Here is a 16059-nt window from a genome sequence, read left to right as displayed (position 1 = left end):
CTACTGGCACCTCCTCTCTGGTGTACGTCTTCAGCTCATTTACATGGCAGACATGGGACTGACAGTGATGATCCGGAGTATGGATGATATAGTTATGTTTCGTTGAGTTTCCTCCAGATCTGGGGTTTGGTTGTAGAACCAACTCCTTATCGCCTGTCTTAAATGAAGAAGCCACTGTTTTCTTGTCATAATGGTTATGGACATTGATTTATGTCATTGCGTTTTACTGACATTGTTCCGGACCATTGAACTTGTGTAAAATTCATAAGTGGACCTTCAGTAAACCCCTGGCCTAGAGCATCTTTGGCTAGAGAGCAGGTGTGGTTCGTTTTTTAAACTGGCTGACATACTCTCACACTGTTTGTTGTCGCTCCTCAGAGCGAACCAATTGCTCTGTAAGTACCTGGAGAGAGCCTCTAACAGTGTGTCCAAAAACTAGTTGAGCAGCACTAAACCCTAGTGATTCTTGCACACTTTCACACAGTGCAAATAACACAAGTGGTACACTCTCATCCCAACCTCTCTGGGAATCAAGGCAGTGTTTTCCCATATCATGTCTTGAGCACTTGTGTAAACACTTTTGATCTGAAATTGGTACCTTGATCAGTTTGCACTACTTTAGGGAGACCAAGAGTAGAGAAGAACGTAGTTAGAGCCTTGGTTAAGGCTTTGGCAGTGATGATGCACAAGAGAATGGCTGCTAGAAACCTGGTTGCTGTGCACATGATTGTAAGGAGGAACTGATTCCCTGACTTTGACTCGGGCATAGGACCAAGACAGTCAACTATCACATTTTCAAATGGTGCACTCATTATAGGTGTAGGGCAGAGAGGAGCAGGAGGAAGTACTTGGTTTGGCTTACCCATGACTTGGCATGGATAACATGCACAGCAGAATCTAGTGACATAAATCTTCAAACCAGGCCAGAAAAAGTGGCTCAGTAGGATCAGACCACTGACGCATCAGCAGACCGTCCTCAAGGAAATGGGCCACCTTCTTGTTCTTGGCTTAGGACAGAGGATAGACACTTGGCAATGGTTACATCACATTGTCGTACCGTTACAAACTCTTCACGAGTAATGGGCAAGTGCAAAACCTCAGAGCTTAAGTCAGGCAGTCCTGCCTCGGTTTTGACATCAGCTTGTTCCTTCAGAGAGGTTTTCCTTCACTGGGGCTGAAACAAGAAAAGTGTAAGACAGATCAATATCATCCTTTTTGGACTGTGCTCTGGCATTTACGCAAGCCGAAAAAACATCAGGGTAACTGGTGTCACCACCGGTAATGTCATTGCACCTGATGAAGTCCAAAGCCTTCACAGAAGGGCAGAGCAGGCTGCTTCTTTGAAGAACCCAGTTACAAGGTTAGACTGCACATGGGCCTTGTGAAGGGGTGCTGGCACAAAACCCATCTCAATACCCTGAACAATTGCATTGGAATGGCATGAGGACTTCTCGGACAGTTGCAGCACACATTTTATGGGCGAGAACAAACTCATCAGCCCAAATTGCTGCCTTTGACAAAGAAGACACTTTCTGCATATTTTGATAGGTGACAATTATCTCAGGCAGTGAGCTCTTAAAGTCTACCATCAGAATCAACTCATGGAAGGAACCAAAGTCACTCCCCCTAGTGGCAGTGCACCATTTGTCAAGGGCTCCCTTCTCCCTCACAAATTCAACAAAGGTCTGATCACTGTTCTTTTTGTGATTTCCAAATTTTTGTCTGTAAGCCTCTGGCACAATTTCAAAGGCTTGGAGAACAGTCTCTTTAATTTTCTCATACTGTAGACCATCTTCTAAAGAAAGAGAAGAAACAACTTCCTGTGCCTTACCAACTAACTTGCATTGAAATAAAAGCAGCCACACTTCTTTTGGCCACTGTAATGAGAGTGTGATTCGCTCAAAAGCAAAAGCATTTAAGTATGAGTCTATCTCCAACTCACAAAAGGGAGAAACTATGGCAACATTTTAACCAACATCAAATGTTTGTATGGAGGACCCAGTCTGAGAAGATGTAGAATCACCAGTAGCTTTATGTGTAGATGCATGGTTCCAGAAGAGGTAGACCAATCAAGCAAGCAGGTGAGAAAATTAGACAATCAGACAGATGAGAAGGATTGGACCAATAATGTGGGTGGACCTGCACAGAGAGAATAGAGAAACAGTGCATGCAACAAGCATGGCATGTAATACCAATATGAATGATGATGATTAAAATGAGACTTTTAATTTGAAAAATTCCAGCATTTTCATTTCCGAGTGCAACTACCTTTCTCTGTGCAGGAAGTTCATAAAGCCCTAAAAACTTTAGATCCTAGAAAACCCTGCAGGACCTGATCTTATTGATCCTTACTTTTTGAAATTGGCAGCTGATTTTGTAGCAGAGCCTCTTGCATATCTTTTTAACCTTACAGGGCAAAACAAGGAAATTCCATTTTGGAAATCTGCTTTTGTTCTCCCTTTATTAAAAGGGGGTGACCCAGCTATTTAAAATAACTATAGGCCAATATCTAATTTATCAGTACTGGCTAAAATCCTTGAAGCTCTTGTGAGTGATCAACTAAAGGAGTTTTTATACTCCAATGCCATTTTATCAACATATCAATCAGGCTTTAGAAAAAAACATAGTACCATCACAGCTGCACTAAAGGTGGTAAACAACATTTCTGTTGCACTTGACAAGAAGCAACATTGTGCATCACTCTTTATTGATCTGTCCAAAGCTTTCGACACAGTTGAGCATGATGTTTTAAAACTTTTTAACTCAGGACTCTCGGAGCAAGCAGTCGCTTGGTTCTCGAACTACCTTAGAAATAGGTCTCAGTGCATTAGATATGATGGTCTATGTTCTGATATTGTATCCGTCCACAAGGGTGTACCACAGGGCTCTGTATTAGGTCCACTTTTATTCACTATTTATATAAATAATCTGGGTCAAAACGTGTCAGATGCTAATTTTCACTTCTATGCCGATGACACTGTCATATACTGCTGTGCGTCAACTCTTGTACAGGCCATTGAATACTTGCAAAATGCTTTTATTGTTGTCCAACATACCTTACTTCAGCTGAAACTCGTTCTTAATGCAGATAAGACCAAACTTATGTTGTTAACCAACTCTAGGAATAGGCCACAAAATATCCCTTTGGTGGTCACTCTTGAGGGAAGTGAAATAGAGGTTGTAAACTCTTATAAATACCTGGGTATTTTGATTGATGACTCCCTCACTTTTAAGCCACATGTGCAGTACCTGGTGAAAAAGCTGAGGCTAAAACTGGGTTTTTATTTTCAAAATAAGTTGTGTTTTTCTTTTAAGGTAAAAAAAACGACTTGTTGCCGCCACTTTTTTATCTGTGTTGGACTATGGTGATCTTTTATATATGCATACCTCTGCTCAGTGTCTTCAAATGGTTGATACAGCTTACCATGCTTCCTTGAGGTTCATTACCAATTGTAAAGCTCTGACTCACCACTGTGAGTTATACTCTCGGGTAGGATGGCCTGCTCTGGCCACCCGTAGGCTCTGTCATTGGTACACTTTTATATATAAGGAAATTCTTGGTCTGCTCCACACTACCTATGTGTCTCTATCACGCAGAAAAGTGCCGGACAATACTCTCTGTGCTCTCAGGACTTCTTTATGCTTTCTGTTCCAAATGCCCATACGGAAATTGGAAAAAGGGCATTTGTGTATTCTGCACCCTCGGCATGGAATACGTTGCAGAATGACTTGAAACTCAATCAATTAATCTCATTACATGCTTTTAAATCCAAAATGAAAGAATTAGAGGCAAAATTCCTTAAAATGTCAATGTTTTTAATTTATCTGGTTAGTTCCTTGTTTCCTTTAATTTTGTCTCCTTTTGATTTTTCTGTCTGTGATTGTGTGTTTTTATTTATGCTGCTGCCTGTCTTGGCCAGGTCTCCCTTGAAAAAGAGATTCTTAATCTCAATGGGACTTTCCTGGTTAAATAAAGGTTAAATAAAAAAAAAAAACTACTTCCTGTTAGAGTATTCCTGGAAGGTGTGGGGTAAAGGTGCCTTACGAGTTACGTTTCTCTTTGCCAGAACTCAGAAACATAATTGTGTGTTTCCAGAGTTGAGAAACACAATCTGTGTCTGTCTATAGGCGTAAATGGTGATTCGTAAGCGTAAACTGAGGGTCATACTTGCAGAACAGGAGTTGCAATCCTGTTTATAGATTTACAGAACTGACTTTGGGTTTTCAGATTAGTTTTTTATGATTGAACCATTTCACAAACTTGGGTTTACGTCCAATTTCTTTTGATGGAAATATAGCTCCATATCTTTCCAGGTCTGAGAAGAAACTAAATTTCACAACTGAGGTGATCTGTTTGTCAAAATTCAGAGCGCCATCAGTTATCACCCCTAGGTTTTTGGCATGTGGTTTGACATAGGAGGATAGCCGATCCAGGCTCAAAGGCCCAAACAATAAAACCTCAGACTTATTTTTGTTCAATTGGAGAAAGTTGTGTGCCATCCAACATTTATTGTCCTCTAGGCATTCAATCTGCAGGTAGCCCAGCCTGGTTAAATAGAGCTGTGAATCGTCAGCATAACAATGAAAAGATATGTCGTACTTTTGAAAAATTTTACCTAGTGGAAGCATGTATAGAGAGAACTAAAGGGGACCTAAAATTGAACCCTAGGGGGCCCCACAAGAAATACAGGCATGTTGGTACAAAGATGGATGCATATACAGTATATTCTAACTGTCAGAGTCTCTGACAGCGACCACCATCTTGTTTGACTGTCTTCTTGTGCTGTACGTCCAGCTGTGTGGATAAACAGATAGAGCTCAAGACTGCTGATCAAGAGGTTGCTGATTACAATCTCAGATTGTCATGTTGTGGTGAAGTGGGAGCTCAGTGGGACTCAGTGTTGAGAGAGATGCTATTCAATTCTGCACAGCGTTTTATATGAGATGCTGTCTGTTGGATAGCAGCACTTTAATCGTTTTACCATTCACATTAGTGAAACCTTAATATTTTCTCAATAGGTTTAAGTCTTAATAGAACTGCTTGGATCCTACAATCACTGCTTTCAGCTATATTGTTATTGTTATTGCTGTTTTTATAGGTGTTCCCTGTCTTATCGACTGTCTCTGTTGGCAGAGGAGGAGAGGAAAGTTGTCTGCCATTTTTTAAATTTGGTGTTAGCCACCCAGGAGGCTTAATGAATTCTTCAGAAGAGGTGAGAAAAACTGTAACGTTGATGTTAATCTGTTAGTAATATTAGTCCATTAGCCTGTCTATTTATAACTTAATATTATTGTGTAGGTAACATTAGCCTATTATATATTTATTTGATATTTGACAATACATATGATTGCTAATTATTCTCTCTCTCCACAGCCCAGTACATCAGCTGCTGCTGTTGTCAAGGTCTGGATGAAATTAAAATGCTATGACATCACAGTGACGATTTGATTCCATATATTTATTGTATTATGTTATAATATATAATATGTTATGATAGTACAAAATGATTCTACGCAGTACATACCACAGGATATATATATTTTTTGTCAGTTATGATATGGCTTCATAGCTGGTAGTGTTATATTTCAGAGGTAGTAATTAAGTGTAAACACCCCCCCCCACACACACGCACACACACACACTCCGTTTGTCTCTCTGTCCTGATCTCTTTCTTTATATATATCTCTCTTTCTATGAAACAGAGAGAGACCAACGGACCCAACCCTTACTCCTGTCAGCAGTGTGACAAAGCATTCACAAGACTTCAACAGTTAAGAGATCATCAGAGAGTTCACTCAGGGGAGAAACCTTACTCCTGTCAGCAGTGTGGGAAAACTTTCAATAAGTCATGTAATCTAATAAAACATCAACGCGTTCACACTGGAGAGAAACCATACCACTGTGACCAATGTGGTAAGAGTTTCAGTGATCAACAAACATACAAGCGACACCAGCGTATTCACACTGGGGAGAAACCATACCACTGTGACCAATGTGGAAAGAGTTTCAGTCACTCGTCTACATATAGGCGACACCAGCGTATCCACACTGGAGAGAAACCATATCACTGTGAACAATGTGGAAAGAGTTTCAATCATCCTACATATAAGCGACACCAGCGTATCCACACTGGAGAGAAACCATACAAGTGTGACCAATGTGGAAAGAGTTTCAGACTGTCAAATACATACAAGGAACACCAGCGTATTCATACTGGGGAGAAACCATACAGGTGTGACCAATGTGGGAAGAGTTTCAGCCAGTCAAATCCATACAGGGAACACCAGCGTATCCACACTGGAGAGAAACCATACTGGTGTGACCAATGTAAGAAAAACTTCTCTCGGGCATCTTCTTTGAAGAGACACCGGTGCATCCAAACTGCTGCAGAGCGCCTCCACTGTCTGCAGGAGGAACAAGCTTCTCTCTGTCCAGCTAATGTGGGAACGCTAGCCGGTTTATCCAGCTAACTCAGCTATCCATGTACGAGGAACCAGTCCCTGGACTTTAAATTACATCTGGATTTACTCTGTCTCACTCACACACACACACACACACACACACACACACACACACACACACACACACACTTCTAGTTCTTAGGAAGGACACACTTCTTCTAGTTCACTAGTTCTTTGTGGTCCAAACTATTTTAATGAGATTCCAGATACATTTTGACTGATTTCTATGTAACCTTTTGAAAAGTTCCTATGTTAAAGTGTGAACATTAATGAAAACGATCTTCTACTATTTCACTTTTTTCATACAAGAGTTTTTATGTTAATTGTCATGTATTATTTTGTGGTGTTTTTTCTTTAATAATCATATTAATTTATATCTATTGTTTGTTTTGGGGGGAAATCTTAAGTGTTAATATCCATATTCATGAAACTGTTAAACAGGTTATGTCGATATATTTAATTGTTGCTCCATGGGTCTTTCCTGTTGTAGCTACAGTTACAAATGTACAACAGTTGCACTGGACACACACACACACACACACACACACACACACACTCACTACCTCTGGCAGGTTGTGGGTTCTATTCCCATACTAAAGGTGTCTCCTCTCCTGGTTCTGTAAGGTGCTTTAGATAAGAAATCACACACTTTAATTAAATGCTGTGGACTAATAGTGTGATGTAGTGTAGTATGTTGTAGTATATAGTATATTACAGTGATGTATGTGATTGTATAGTACATGGAAGTCAGAGCGTAGTATAATGTAATAGTATAATACATTGTAGTACATCATGATGCAATATGTCATAGTTTAGTATGTAATAGGTAGTAAATGAAGGAAGTCCAGCTCTTCCAGCTTACTAGGATCAGTAACCAGCCAGAAGGCCAGAGGTTGTTGGGTCAATTCCCTCTAGGAGTGCTGGTTGTGTTTTGAGATCCAGCACTAAGAAGACATTGAGCTGATCTCAGACCAGCTGAGATTAGTTTTCTTTTTATGCAGATGACACAGTTATTTATTCTTGTGCAGAAACATTAAAAAAGGCTTTTGAGGAACGTCAGTGTGTTTTTAATCCTGTACAAGTGCAGCTGTGTCAGCTAAAGTTTATTCTGAATGCTGATAAGACCAAGCTGAAGGTGTTTACCAGGTCAAAGAAAGTGTCCCAGTCTTTACCTCATATTACTACAATGCAGGATGAACCCATTGAAAGAGTTTTGACTTACAAGTCCCTGGTTTTTTAACAGACGATGGTCTTGTATCATAGAGTTCCTGGTGAAAAGGCTTAGACTCAAGATGGATTTTTACTTTAGAAATAAGTCCTGCTTTTCCTTTGAGGTGAGAAAAAGACTCGTCTCAGCTGCTTTTCTACCTGCAGTAGATTGTGGAGACATTTTATACATGTATGCACCTGTGGCTTCGTTGTGTCTGCTGGACTCTGTGTCATGGGGCCTTGAGGTTCGTTACAAACTAAATATTTAACTCATTACTGTGTTCTCTATCAGAAAGTGGGTTGACCTTCTCTGGCTTTACGTAGGCTGAGTCACTGGTATTTTTTTTTTAACCTGATTGATTACTGTGGCATGATATTACAATCATTTGAAGTGTTTGTGCCAAAGCTGAAAAACTCAGTGGTCAATAACTCTGCCATTTTTGAACCGATTCTTAGCTGCTTTCAAACAAAGTAAAAGCAAGTCCAGTGAGCCTGCATACCAAATTTGGTGGCATTCTGACTTGCGGTTCATGAGAAGAAGATTTTAGATTTTTTTCCCCAAAAAATCCAAAATTTAGGAATTATAGGCGGAGCTAATGGGTCCCATTGGCAAAATTGTTCAGCATGATCATATACTATGTAAATATATATATATATATATATATATATGTACCAAGTTTCAGAACTCTACGACTAACGGGATGGCTGGGCTGAGCCTTGGACTTTGTGAGCTTATTATAGCGCCCCCTATAGGTCAATCGGTACCATTTTGTATCCCAGTAGTAGTGGGAATATCTATGGACCAAAATGGACAAAAAGTTGCCAATGTACGGCTGAGTTATTGGACAAAATACAGGGGGAAAAAAATATAATAATGATACTACGAATTCCAGCAGTTTCCCTGCTTCGCAGTGGAAACTTAATTACAATCAAATAATAACCCATTCTTAAAATGGGCATTGACAGCTGTACACTGTTGATGCACAACTCTTGTTTAAAAAAAAACTCCTGAAAGCCTTTTGAATAACTTTATTAATATTTCAAAGAACAAAGGACAGCAGCATATTACAATTCCTCAAAATTTAAACTCGAACATCACAACAGCGACTGTCAATTTACTGAAATAGACAAACATTACAGGCAAAAACCAGCCTGACTGGAGGGCGCCGCTCGGCTCTGGCTGTTCGCGCAATGCATCATGGGTGCGTTTAGTATCACGCTTGTAAAGCAACATGGTGGCCGAGTATTGACGAGAGAAGAACAAAGAGAGAAAATAAGTTTCCTCTCGGTCTTCCTGGTTGATCTGAGTCTAGTAGTTCCTGATAGCAGTCCGGGTTCAAAGCTGTAAAGCTGTAAGCAGCCTAGCCGTTTAAAGTCAGCGGGTTTCTTCCAGATCCTCGGTGCTAACTTTGTGCTGTCTTAGCTCGGATGTGTTATGCTAGGCTACTACTGTGTTAGTCCTACGGTAGATGTGCACGGTTGTGCTCGTCGTAGCGCCGCGGAGAGCGTCCGGTAACTCCGACCAGAAGACTCCAGGTCAGATAGAGGCCTTGGCGACCAGGGAAAAGCCTTTGTCTTCCTCTGATGAAGAAGCAGCTCAGGCTCACGGCCCTCGGACTGCTTCAGGTAGGAGCTCAATAATATGAACACACCAACGGGACGCACGAGCTTTCTGCAGTCTGGAGGAATGGGAAAACTGGTTTGAAATCAAGAAAAGTTTGATCTGTCGCTGCCGTTAGCTATCATGCTAACCGGAGAACTCGCTAGCTAAACATTAGCTTTCTGATGAACTAGAGCTCGTAACTTTCTGTTGTTTTAATCTAAACTGGTTTACTGGTTGTTCTCTACAGTAATAAACTCCTGGTTAATGCTGAACCATCCGCTGCTTTGTAAAACGAGGCTCCATTGAAGCAAAGCAAAATTGATTTCTCATCTCATTTTAACGTGTCCATTAGGAAATGAATAATGGCTTCAAAGGCTACAAAGGTCGGAAGTCTGTAGATATGATCCAGATGTTTAATTGAACAGGTCAAGACGAAGTATCAGAAGTGATGAAAAGTGTCTCTTCTAGTTTGGACAAACACTCAGTGAGTTCGTCCCGTCCTGCTGCTTGTTGCTGCAGGCCGCTCGTGCAGCTCTGCTCCCTGTATGCTGCGCTGCTGCTGCTCGGAGATCTGCACACCACAACATGAAGAGGCCGCTCACTTCTAGTTCATTTACATAATTATCAGGCCAGCGTGTCTTTCTATTTACTGTTTGGAGAGTCCAGCCTCCCTGCAGCTTAAACCTCAGCCGGTTATTACTCGCTGTGTGCAGGGGGTCGATCCACTGAAACACGAAGCTATGGCAAAGTCCCTGTATCTAACATTATTTACTTTATTTATTTGTCTGTTTCCCAAATCAAATCAGAGCAAAACACTCCTGGCTCTGCTTGGTCACACTGACGCAGATTCGTTCGGCACGCGTCGGCAATTCAAAGTGCTTTACATAAATAAACAAATAAAAAGACATGAGTATAAAAAGTGCATCCATTACCATGACAGTGCATTAAAATCACATTTATGATAAAATAATAAATATTCCAGTAGTGGTTGAGTACGCATTAATCAATAGTATATATATTACTATAGATAATAAAACCATTACAGATACACTATGGTACTGGAAACACACCAGTATCTGTCCCATTAAATCAGTGAAGTTATTCATCCTGCTGGCTGGTGAGTGGCTGTTTGCTGACATCTAGTGGTTTAAAATTATATTTGTCACAAATTGTAATACAGTCCAGCTGCTGACTCGCCTCTGACTGGGCGGGAATGAAAACTGGTTGTATTGTCAAGATCAGTAGGAAAACGGTCACAACTCTACAAAGGTTGGTCCAGTCATCAGTCGGTTTACACTGTGGCCAATATGGCCAGAATCTCCTATCACGATATGTGTCATTTTATATCACGGTAACAGTATATATCGCCATAGTAATTTTTCTGGGAATTAGATTTAATGACTAACAAAGCATTGAAATGCTCCACAGATTATTTCTGTTAGAGGTAAAAACACAAAATTTGCAGAGAGAATTGTCAAGGAATGTGGCTATATATATATATACCAAAATCAAAATTTTTGATTTCACATATTCTTCATGCCTTTATTGGTAGACAAATTTTGATTTTATCATGGATGGAAAAGCATGGGTGTGGAGCTACTTCTCTCATAATTTCTCCCTGAAAACTCATTGGGGAATCAATTTTATAATTGATTTTTACTTGAGTGGGAATCTATATTTACACTATTTTTTTGTGAAAACTGCTAAAATCAGAGACCCCTTGTGACTAACTACTAAAAATAGGATATTAAGGAAAACCTGCGCTGTGGCCTCAGTCATACTTTGACCGATTTTAAAAATTCCAATGGATTTGTGCTCAGCTTAGTTATTATAAAATGATCATTTCCACCACAGACATTTATGGGATAAGAAATGTTTTGTATATAAAATAACCACATGGTAATGCGTGTTTATGGCTAAGCCAGTGAATTAAATACTGGACAAATGAATGGTACATCATTACTTTTGATTATTTTCTTTTTTATTTCGAACTATAACACAAATCAGTCAGTGCAAAATAAAAATCGCAGCATCTGCAAAAGAATGCAATTTAAATTATTTATGCAAAAAGACGGAAAATATGACAAATCAGTCAATAGCCTAATTAAATGATGTCGCATGACCTATAAAACTTGTCACTGGAACCATGGTTAGCATGACATTACAGACATTTCTGTTGAGCTGTTGGGTCGGGTCGTGAGCTGGGTCAGTAGATTACGAAGTAACTCTGGTGGACTTGGTTTCCATAGTTACCATGGCACTTGCACCTGCGTTTGTCCAGCTTTAGGCTACTTTACACTGAATAAATCCAAGTTCTGCTGTGGCTTTTTTATTAGATGGAGAGGTTGGGTCAGTACTGGAATAACTCGCCCTCCTTTTTACCACACAAAGAACTTTTTATTTTCAGCTATATGCCGTTAAATTTTCTGTGCAAAGACAGCTCTAAAAGGGACAAAAAATGACCATAAGATTACTCCAAACAGCATAATCCCATTGTCCTGAAGCGAAATGATCGTACTGCTAGTCCAAAAGGCCAATATTTACCTCATTATTTCCTAGATCGCCACACAGTCTTAACTGTAGCGAGCTGATGCTGCCTTCAAATCTTGCAATTACAGGTCGCGCTTAAACTACACAATAAAATGGTAAATACAAATGGGAAAGTAGAATTTACAGTTGCTGAGCTCTGTATGGTACGTTTGTGTCAGGGTCCATTTTGTTATTTCTCACTTAAAAGTACTTGACTACACAATGAATTGTAATTTAAGATTGTTAAACTCGGAAGTTGTTGGATCATTGCATTTGGTTTATATTGTTTATTGCTATTTAAATTTACTCTAGACTATTCCGGTAAATGTTGTACGGAAACCCCTATAGCCAGAGATAATAAAGAGTAAAGCTACCGTGGTAGAAACAAATCTCTACCGGTTGACAAATTTCTACAGTCGCACGGTAAAGAGGCTACCGTCATACCACCCAGCCCTAGTATACACCAATTAACACTAATTTAAGATCTAACAGTGATTTTTGTATAGCATCTGATGAAGAATGGCAGCTTGTATAGAATGTGAAAAACAATAAAGAATAGTCTCATCTGCATAGAAATGGATATAACAGGCTCTCGAAGACTTTGCAACATTGTTTATATATAAGGTGAACAATATAGGGCCCAATATCGAGCCTTGGGGAACGCCCTTTGTTAAATGAAGGAACTCGGATTATACACCTCCCACTTTAACACATTGATATCTGTCAGAGAGCTAGTTTTCAAACCAACCACAGGCAGCAGAACCTAATCCAATATAATAAGAAAGTCTCTGTAAGAGCAGGGAATGATCAACAGAGTCGTGGTTGGGTAAGCATTCATCAATAGCATATATTACTATAGATCATAAAACCATGACAGATACACAATGGTATGGTTCCAATCTCAGATTGTCATATTGTGGTGAAGTGGGAGCGCGTCTTCCTCTGGACAAGTCAGCAGGAATGACTCAGTGTTGAGAGACGCTGTTCAATTCTGCACAGCGTTTTATATGAGACTCTGTCTGTTGGATAGCAGAACTTTCATTGTTTTACCATTCACATTAATGACACCTGAATATTTCCTCAATTGGTTTAAGTGTTCTTAGAACTGCTTGGATCCTACAAACACTGCTTGCAGCTATATTATTATCATTGTTATTATTGTTTTTGTGGGTGTTCCCTTTCTTACCGGCTGTCTCTGTTTGATTTCAGAGCTGATTGGCAGGAAGAGAAGGAAGAGGAACGTTTTACGGCCATTTTGTCTCAGTTCAGGACAGCTGTGTTGAATTTGGGGTTCGCCACTAAGGAGGCAAAATGAATTCTTCAGAAGAGGTGAGAACATTTTAATCTGTTGGCAACATGAACCTGTTAGCTTGTCTATTTATTTGATATATGAGAATATCTATGATTGCTAATTATTCTCTCTCCCTCCCTCTCTTTGGTAACATTCACCTGTTGGCTTGGTTATTCATACATTTATGATGAGATATTTGACAATACATGATATCTCAGTACATCAGCTGCTGCTTTTGTCCAGGTCTGGATGAAATAAAATATGATGCCATATATTGTATGATGTTGGATATGTTATGATAGTAAATTTGATACTACACAGTATATACCACAGGGTGTATATGTTGTTTGTCTGTTGTCATATGGTTTCATAGCTAATAGTATTATGTCAGAATTGGTAATTAAGTGTTAAACCTATTAGCTATTTCCGCCACCCCCCCTTCACTCTGTGATGATCTCTTTTTTATATCCTTCTCTTCAGAAACAGAGAGACACCAACAGACCCAAACGTCACCGCTGTGAGCAGTGTGACAAACAATTCACAACACTTCAACATTTAAAGGAGCATCAGAGAGTTCATACAGGAGAGAAACCATACTCCTGTCAGCAGTGTGGGAAATCTTTCAGTTACTCAGGTCACCTAACAAGACATCAACGTATTCACACGGGAGAGAAACCATACCAATGTGACAAATGTGGGAAGAGTTTCAATCAGTCAAGTTCATACAAGGAACATAAGCGTATTCACACTGGGGAGAAACCATACAGATGTGACCAATGTGGTAAGAGTTTCAATCACTCAAGTACATATAGTCAACACCAGCGTATGCACGCTGGGGAGAAACCATACCACTGTGACCAATGTGGGAAGCGTTTCAGTCAGTCAACTACATACAGGGAACACCAGCGTATTCACACTGGGGAGAAACCATACCACTGTGACCGATGTGGGAGAAGTTTCACGCGTTCATATACATATAGACAACACCAGCATATCCACACTGGAGAGAAACCCTACCACTGTGAGCAATGTGGCAAGGATTTCCGTCAGTCAGATACATACAGGAAACACCTGTGTAACCACACTGGAGAGAAACCATACCACTGTGACCAATGTGGTAAGAGTTTCAGTCGGTTAAGTACATGCAGGAGACACCAGCGCATTCACACTGGAGAGAAACCATACGGGTGTGACCGGTGTAAGAAAAACTTCATGTGGCCTTATCAGCTAAAGAGACACTGGTGCATCTGAACGTGATGCTAGTCAGTCTATCCAGTTAACTCTGTTATACATGTACGAGGAACCAGTCCCTGGACTTTAAATTACAGCTGGGTTTACTCTGTCTCACATGCACACACATTATTTGTTAAATGAAATGTTAGTTCTTTGTGGTCCAAACTATTTTAATGAGATTCCAGATACATTTTGACTGATTTTTATCTAATCTTTTGAAAACTTTTAAAGTCAGTCTTTAACACTGTTGGAGAACTTTGACACAGGTGAAAATGTGTTGATGTTCATTTTTTTCACAATTTTTGTCTTTTTAGTTCATTGAAGAGTCGCAATGAAATGGAAATTTGATATCTTGCTTCCTTAATGTGATGTATTTCCTGTTAAAACAGGATGTTGGGGCGGGACATAACACATGGAGGGATCATTCAAAAGTGTAAACCAATGGGAGATCTGTTAGGGGGCAGGATTGCTCCAAAATCTGTGATGTTTTATTGGTTTGATTTTTTTGGTAAGATACAATAATTTTGATTCTTTTTTTTTTTTTATCGGCACAAAATGTAAAATAAGCCGTGGAGAACTCATTTTTCTTTTCAGTGTGACTTAAATACATAAATTAAAATGTTTGCATCTTCTCTTTCACACAAGATTTTTAATTGTCATATGTATTATTTCTCAAGATGCTGTTATGTTTCGTTTGTTTTTTTGTTTTATTTGGTGTTTTTTTGTAATCATATTACTTTGTATTGTTTGTTTTTGAGGAAATCTTAAGTGTCAATATCCATACTCATAAAATGGTAATAAACACGTTTTATTTATTTATTATTTTTTGTTGTTGTAGCTACAGTTACAAATGTACAACAGTTGCACTGGACACACACACACACACACACACGCACACACACACTACCTCTGGCAGGTTGTGGGTTCTATTCCCATACTAAAGATGTCTCCTCTCCTGGTTCTGTAAAGTGCTTTAGATTAAAAAATAAAAATCCCACAGTTTAACAAAATGTTGTATGTTGTCTAATAGTGTGATGTAGTGTAGTATGTTAAGTATAATATTGCACAGTATAGTACATTACAGTAAAGTCTGTAATTGTATAGTACATGGACATCATAGCGCAGTATAATGTAACAGTATAATACATTATAGTACCTCATGATGCAGTATGTCATGGGTTAGTATGTAATAGGTATCATAGTACAGTAAATGAAGGAAGTCCAGCTCTGCCAGCTTACTAGGATCAGTAACCAGCCAGAAGGCCAGAGGTTGTGGGTTCAACTCCCTCTAGGAGTTCTGGTTGTGTTTTGAGATCCAGCACTAAGAAGACATTGAGCTGATCTCAGACCAGCTGAAACTTCATCACACCAAGTAGCTCAGAGGAATAAGCTGCTGCAGAAAGTCTGGGAGCCTCTGCTCCAGTCATCAACGATTATATTAAATATCTAGTTTTTTGTTACATATAACTAGCTAGGCTGCTTACTAACGGTTCCATCCAAGAAATCTTCCAGCTCTAAAGTTGTAAACAAACAGGATGAACATTGCTTACAGCTTTAGATCGGTTTCACGCCACCAGCACTAACCTAGCTGATGACAGGAAGCCACTTGAGCTGTTGATAGGTGAAATCCACTCCTTGTCAGGAGAAACCATACAACTGAAACAAACAGCAAAAACAAACTATATTGTCACATTTTATGTTCATATAAAATCATCATTAGAAGAGCAGAAAA

The 16059-nt window shown here is 39.5% G+C and overlaps 2 protein-coding genes across 2 annotated transcripts in view; one reads left to right on the top strand and one right to left on the bottom strand.

Annotated features, from left to right (window-relative positions):
* The window catches only part of LOC139664272 (zinc finger protein 850-like), a 67253-nt gene that overhangs the window by 23526 nt on the left and 27668 nt on the right, over positions 1-16059 (bottom strand). The gene's annotated exons all lie outside the window — the stretch shown is intronic.
* Positions 1-16059, top strand: part of LOC139664273 (zinc finger protein 850-like) — a 37377-nt gene that overhangs the window by 4275 nt on the left and 17043 nt on the right. Inside the window, exons 2-5 of the mRNA XM_071543046.1 lie at positions 5100-5213; positions 5375-5404; positions 5704-6392; positions 13595-14281. Coding sequence (XP_071399147.1) covers positions 5100-5213; positions 5375-5404; positions 5704-6392; positions 13595-14281 — 1520 coding nt within the window. The remainder of the gene's footprint in view (positions 1-5099; positions 5214-5374; positions 5405-5703; positions 6393-13594; positions 14282-16059) is intronic.

The sequence above is a fragment of the Centroberyx affinis genome, unplaced genomic scaffold (genome assembly GCF_046629955.1).
Source record: "Centroberyx affinis isolate AG114_WGS23_722 - 3 ecotype Tasmania unplaced genomic scaffold, CSIRO-AGI_Caff_v1 ptg004211l_1, whole genome shotgun sequence".
Classification (NCBI taxonomy): Eukaryota; Metazoa; Chordata; class Actinopteri; order Beryciformes; family Berycidae; genus Centroberyx; species Centroberyx affinis.
Note: the sequence above shows the minus strand (reverse complement) of the source record. Positions and strands in the feature narration are given on the sequence as shown.